Source organism: Coregonus lavaretus (genome assembly GCF_964263955.1).
Source record: "Coregonus lavaretus genome assembly, chromosome: 2".
NCBI lineage: Eukaryota > Metazoa > Chordata > Actinopteri > Salmoniformes > Salmonidae > Coregonus > Coregonus lavaretus.
Genome location: NC_139989.1, coordinates 63,027,737 through 63,034,484, shown reverse-complemented (window position 1 = coordinate 63,034,484; position 6,748 = coordinate 63,027,737). Strand labels below are relative to the sequence as shown.

The following is a 6,748-nucleotide window of genomic DNA, read 5'->3' as shown; positions in this document are numbered from 1 at the left end:
CCCCTCACTTCCCCCATTGTAGGGTTATGAAGAAAGCTTTATGAAGACAGCTTTGAACTATAGTAGCATTAAGAAGCCTTTGACATTGACTGCTAATCTCCATGGCTCAAGTCAATTTAGATGGCTCCTCAAAGAAACCAACAAAGATACATGTTTAAATGTTGATAAAGTGGCTCATCTGCTGTTTTCTGTCTTCAATCAAAACCACAGAATTCCTTAAACTATTTAACTCTACATGTCACTCTGATACTTTACAGCGGTCATGTCAATGATTGAATCAGGAACAGGTTAGTTGTTTACAACTGAGAGAAGCCTGTGGTGATGCTGTGGGCTACAACAGGTATAGCTAACACTGGGAACTCACTGAGATGCACTGACATATTGATCATTACAACCACACATTGTTGAATACTGGGCTAACTGTTCAGTGTTCCTATAGCTTTGAATCCCTGGAATTTGAAATTAAGTAATTGTATGTGTCCCAAATGGCACCCTATTCCCTATATAGTGTGCTACTTTTGATATGAACCCTATGAGCTCTGGTCAAAAGTTGTGCACTATTTAGGGAATAGGGTGCCATTTGGGAACAAGGCATGGTTAAAGCTGTATTGTTGTAAAGGGAATTACAGCCTAAGAATCAATACCTGGAACCGGGAGCACTCAATTGAATTACGATGCTTCTGGCTACCAGGAGATTTAACCTGTTGACCTGTAAACCATGTGCTGTTTGGGTCTAAACTCCAGAATCAAAACTGAATAGAAGCTCTAGAATGTTTGTCTGAGCTCTAGAAGGAACTGTCAAACTGAATGGAAGCTGAATAATGTTTGTCTGAGCTCTAAGAAGGAACTGTCAAACAAGTCAGTTTCTATGAGTCATTTAAGGTGCAGCATTGAATATGGACCCTTTTATTAGGCCATTATAGACTGCGTCCCCAAATTGCACCCTATTCCCTACATAGTCCACTTCTTTTGACCAGAGCCTATGGGCCCTGGTCAGAAGTAATGCACTAGAGAATATGGTGCCATTTGGGACTCTACCTATGACTCAGGCCTATAATTTATATGGACTCTTTTAGTACACCAAGGTGGTAGTCAGCTGTTAGAGTGATACATTCCTCAGTTCACACTTATGACACTGTGAGGAGAGACCTATAGCCTTATTATAGCTTTATTATAGCTTTATTGGCCCAATGAAAATGTGTTTCATTTTCACCTGAACAAGATATACATTCATAAACACATTCCATTGGATACCCATAGTGTCTACACATTCATATTGGCTTGTGTGAAACCACACAAGCCATAATGAATGGTCACTACTTTAATTACACTAATGTTCTAGTTTCAACATGGCTTAACTACAGGATCTGATCACTTTAACGAATTGTTACCATTGTGTGGAGTAGGCCTATTTCTATTCTATATTAACATGTGTTTGTGTGTGGTGTTTGTGTGTGCGTGTGTATGTGTGTGTGTTTTAATCCATGCTAATCAATCTGTTTTTTGTTTCCACTCAGCACAATGGCCATATGTCCATCTAATCTTACTGTTCCATGTTATGTTAGAGGTGTTTTAAAGACACTGTATGAATTAGTCCTCTAGTAGTTATATGAAGAGATATAGAGGCCAGGGAACTCACTGGCAGCCTTCAGGATTTGTTTGATGTTCTTTGTGACTCTCTAAAAATAACGGTATATATATCAGAAACCCATTAATCGACAAGTCAACTCACAGCTCAATATACATTATCATTCTAGCCAACCTGTGACATATGCATGTGCTATAGACTGATTAATAGCCTAGAAATTAAGATGGATAAAAAAATTAAATAGATGGGCTCATTTAAATGGCAAATTATGAATTACATCAGTAGTCCATATATCATTTGTTTATATTCTAATCAGTTAACGTTATTAAGTGTATGAAATGTACCTGTACCACTCCAGTCCCTTGTCATAGTTCCGATCAAAGAAGTGCGGCTCGGCCCCGACAGCTCTGATGTCAGGATGCACGCGGAGGAACTCCAGCAGCGCCCGCGTGCCTCCCTTCTTCACCCCGATGATAATCGCTTGGGGCAATTTCTTACTCTCCGACGGCCCTGACTCGTTGAAGAGACTTGACACGACATTATTATCCAACGTCCTCTGCTCGCTTCGAATCTCATCCCAGTCCTCCCCTCTTCTGCTGTCCAAATCATTCTCATTATTTAACAAGTCCCTGGATGATACGCCGAATAGCGGATCTAAAGAATCTAACGGATCTTCTTGGTGTCCGGATTCCAAGTCCACTTCGTTTTGGAGTCGGGGTTGAGTTCTGTTGGGGTCCACTTCTTCGTGATGTTGTGAATGTTTACTGCTGGCTGTACTGACCATCAGACTTGGCATGGTTGAACAGTATCCGACGCAGCAATAGATCATATACACCCACAGGGACAACATGATGCAGAAAACAAAGAGTTTATTCTTCACGGGGGATGATGAGACAACATGTAGGTTGTGATATATTGGGCTATATTCCATAGGACAGTCGGGCGAGACGAGACAACATCCAAAAACGCATATTGGCTAAAGTTATTCGCTCCTCTTCCACTGCAAAAATGCTGGTGAAATTGGCATAATTCCACAACTTGCCTGTACACTAATTATAACGGACTTCTTATTATTTAGTGATAAATGCATCTCCTTTCCAGCTCGGTTCATACTGAATTCCAAACGAAACGAAAAGATACTCGCGTCAGGTGTGTCCGCGCGCTGTGCGTCCAAGAAAGACTCCGCTGTTGTTTCCATCACTTGGCCAACAGGCAAGTGAGCGAGAGGGAGCGCACTACCGCGAATAGATGAGTAGGCTACATCCCATGCATCCCCCTTAGGCTTGGGGCGTATGATTGACAATAGAGCCGACCAATCCTAGCAAACTATAGAGAGAGATAATTACCTATTATCTGTTGATTTGATTTCCAATGACGAGTTATAAGCCTACAAACAATTCACTCATCATGGCTACATGCGTTAAAGCAACCTTATAATGTAGGCTGATTATAACTTTAGGTTTTCAGACAAGTGTTTTGCGTTTAATATTTAAAACTTGAAAATATGATAGCCTTTTGTTACATGACATAATTACAAAAATCTACTATTTTTTAAAATTACTTTAACAGACTGGAATTGTTGAAAGAAATCAACATTTGGCACTGAAATGTGCCTGTTGGCGAAGTAGCCGAATCCTCTATCCAACCCATTGAAATGCAGAAGCAAATATTATGATAGCGTTTTAAACATCCTTTTATACACCCCAAACATATGGATAACATGGCAGCTTCAACACAACATCTGTTTACTGCCATTGGAATTAGCATCACAATATCTACCGCTAGAACAAGTGCTTTTCTGCATGACAAGAGACAGTAGTTTTATGTGGAGAGACCAGCACGAGCACACGACGTTGTGAAAGGACGTGGCACTACGCGAGCAGATGTCCTGAATCTCCTGTGGTTCCAGGGTGAATGGATAGTTTATAAAGTTGCATTATTTCACTTCGCAACAGCGGTAGGGTGTCACGGGTTGTAACTCCTGGATTTAAGGCAGTTTCTGTAACCTCCTGTCAGCCGGTAGTCAAGATGCGCTTGTAGTGAACAGTATAACAAGTATAGGCTACAAGTGGTGTGTGTGTGTGCGTGTGTGATGTGTGTGCACCCCTTCTTGCGTGTGTGGGCCAGGGAGGGTCAGGGGGCAGCCATTGCGTCCAGATGGATTATGAGGATTACTGAAGAGCTTGCCATGTTAGTCAGTCTCACCAGAACCACCACACTGACACTGTAATCCCCTTATCTCATCACACATACACTCAAACACAAGGCTAGATATGGGGTTGGCTTGTGTGTCCTTGTGTGCCTGCATGTGTGTGTGTGCTCTGTGTTAATCTGAATCCATACACCCAGGCTTGTTCCAACAGAAAACCAATTTTCTTCAGAAAGTTGGAAACAATTTTCTCAGCAGGCCTACTGGAGATGACTCAGACAGTTATATGATATACAGTACCAGTCAAAAGTTTGGACACACCTACTCATTCAAGGGGTTTTCTTTATTTTTACTAGTTTCTACATTGTAGAATAATAGTGAAGACATCAAAACTATGAAATAACACATATGGAATAATGTAGTAACCAAAAAAGTGTTAAACAAATCAAAATAAATTTTATATTTGAAATTCTTCAAATAGCCACCCTTTGCCTTGACGACAGCTTTGCACACTCTTGGCATTCTCTCAACCAGCTTTACCTGGCATGCTTTTCCAACAGTCTTGAAGGAGTTCCCACATATGCTGAGCACTTGTTGGCTGCTTTTCCTTCACTCTGCCGTCCGACTCATCCCAAACCATTTCAATTGGGTTGAGGTCGGGGGATTGTGGAGGCCATCTGATGCAGCACTCCATCACTCTCCTTCTTGGTAAAATAGCCCTTATATAGCCTGGAGGTGTGTTGGGTCATTGTCCTGTTGAAAAATAAATGATCGTCCCACTAAGCCCAAACCAAATGGGATGGCGTATCGCTGCAGAATGCTGTGGTAACCATGCTGGTTAAGTGTGCCTTGAATTCTAAATAAATCACAGACAGTGTCACCAGCAAAGAACCCCCACACCATAACACCTCCTCCTCCATGCTTTACGGTGAGAAATACACATGTGGAGATCATCCGTTCACCCACACCGCGTCTCACAAACCCACGGCAGTTGGAAACAAAAATCTCCAATTTGGACTCCAGACCAAAGGACACATTTCCACCAGTCTAATGTTCATTGCTCGTGTTTCTTGGCCCAAGCAGGTCTCTTCTTCTGATTGGTGTCCTTTAGTAGTGGTTTCTTTGCAGCAATTCGACCATAAAGGCCTGATTCACACAGTCCCCTCTGAACAGTTGATGTTGAGATGTGTCTGTGACTTGAACTCCGCAAAGCATTTATTTGGGCTGCAATTTCTGAGGCTGGTAACTCTAATTAACTTATCCTCTGCAGCAGAGGTAACTCTGGGTCTTCCATTCCTGTGGCGATCCTCATGAGAGCTAGTTTCATCATAGCGCTTGATGGTTTTTGTGACTGCTCTTGAAGAAACTTTAAAAAGTTCTTGACATTTTCCATATTGACTGACCTTCATGTCTCTTTGCTTATTTGAGCTGTTCTTGCCGAATAGGGCTAGCTTCTGTATACCACCCCTACCTTGTCACAACACAACTGATTGGCTCAAAAGCATTAAGAAGGAAAGAAATTCCACAAATTAACTTTTAACAAGGCACACCTCTTAATTGAAATGCATTCCAGGTGACTACCTCATGAAGCTGGTTGAGAGAATGCCAAAAGTGTGCAAAGCTGTCATCAAGGCAAAGGATCTATATAAATATAAAATATATTTTGATTTGTTTAACACTTTTTTGGTTACTACATGATTCCATATGTGTTATTTCATAGTTTTGATGTCTTCACTATTATTCTACAATGTAAAAAAATAGTAAAAATAAAAAACCCTCAAATGAGTATGTGTGTCCAAACTTTTGACTGGTACTGTATGCTAAAGAAAACACACTAAAATACACGAGGTAGACATTTCAACTGTCGGACAATTACTGCTGGCAGATTTTAGTAACTGGACCCTTTTTTTTCAATTTTCGCCTAAAATGCCATACCATTTGAAAGGAAACACTTTGAAGTTTGTGGAAATGTGAAATTAATGTAGGATAATATAACACATTAGATCTGGTAAAAGATAATACAAACAAAAAAACATGCGTTTTCTATTTATTTATTTTTTCCATCATCTTTGAAAAGAGAAAGGCCACAATAAAATATTGCAGTTTAGGCGCAATTTAGATTTTGGCCAATAGATGGCAGCAGTGCGTGTGCAAAGTTCCAGTTTGATCCAGTGAAGCATTGCAATACTGGACTATTTTGAATCAAGTCTGCCCAAATGTGCCGAATTGGTCAATTGATACATTTTCAAGTACATAACTATAAAGAACATACAAAAATGATATTGTAATACAAAAAATAAGTTTATACACTCCCAGGAATGTCATACATGATGGATCATTAGCTTATCCACTAACTTTCACACATCTAGATGGCCGGGCTGTCACGACTTCCTCCGACGTTGCCTCCCCTCCTTGTTCGGGCAGGCTTCGGCGTTCATCGTCACCGGCCTTCTAGCCACTGCCGCTCCATATCTCATCATTCCATTTGTCTTGTCTTGTCAATTACACACACCTGGTTCATATTCCCCTCATTAGTACATGTATAAGTGTTTCCTCTGCCCCCTTGTCCTTGTGGCTGATTGTTTCATGTGAGATGAGTGTAGCTCGGTGGAGCTACCTGTACGTTGTATTGCCGGTGTATATTTTCCCTGTGTGCCTGTATTTGTTCCAGTGCGCCTGTTTTGTGCACTGGACTGTTGACGCTATCCAGCGTAACTGTGTACGACGGAATAACTCTGTATTCTGTGATTTACCCTCCTGCGCCTGACTCCTTCAAATCACACTCTCACAGAATCACCCACCCGCTATGGAGTCAGCGGGAGAGGAGCGCATGCCTGGAGTCGTGGCACGGGTCCAGGAGCATTCAACGATGCTAGCCAGCTTGGGAGAAGCAATGGATCGGGTTCTTCAGATCGTCCAACGCCTGGAGAGGAGAGGACCCAATCTGTCGAGACCAGCTGGGCAACCGGATCCAGCCACCCATACCCCAGCACTCAGAGGGATCCATATAT

The 6,748-nt window shown here is 41.7% G+C and overlaps 1 protein-coding gene across 1 annotated transcript; it reads right to left on the bottom strand.

Moving 5' to 3' along the window:
- Nucleotides 1-1,209: 1,209 nt before the first annotated feature.
- LOC311140065 (heparan sulfate glucosamine 3-O-sulfotransferase 3B1-like) lies at nt 1,210-2,519 on the bottom strand (the record flags this gene model as incomplete). The annotated part of the gene is made up of 2 exons (XM_084175023.1): nt 1,210-1,213; nt 1,933-2,519. The coding sequence occupies 2 exons, from the start codon at nt 2,517-2,519 to the stop codon at nt 1,210-1,212; spliced, it is 591 nt and encodes a 196-aa protein (XP_084031149.1).
- Nucleotides 2,520-6,748: the final 4,229 nt, after the last annotated feature.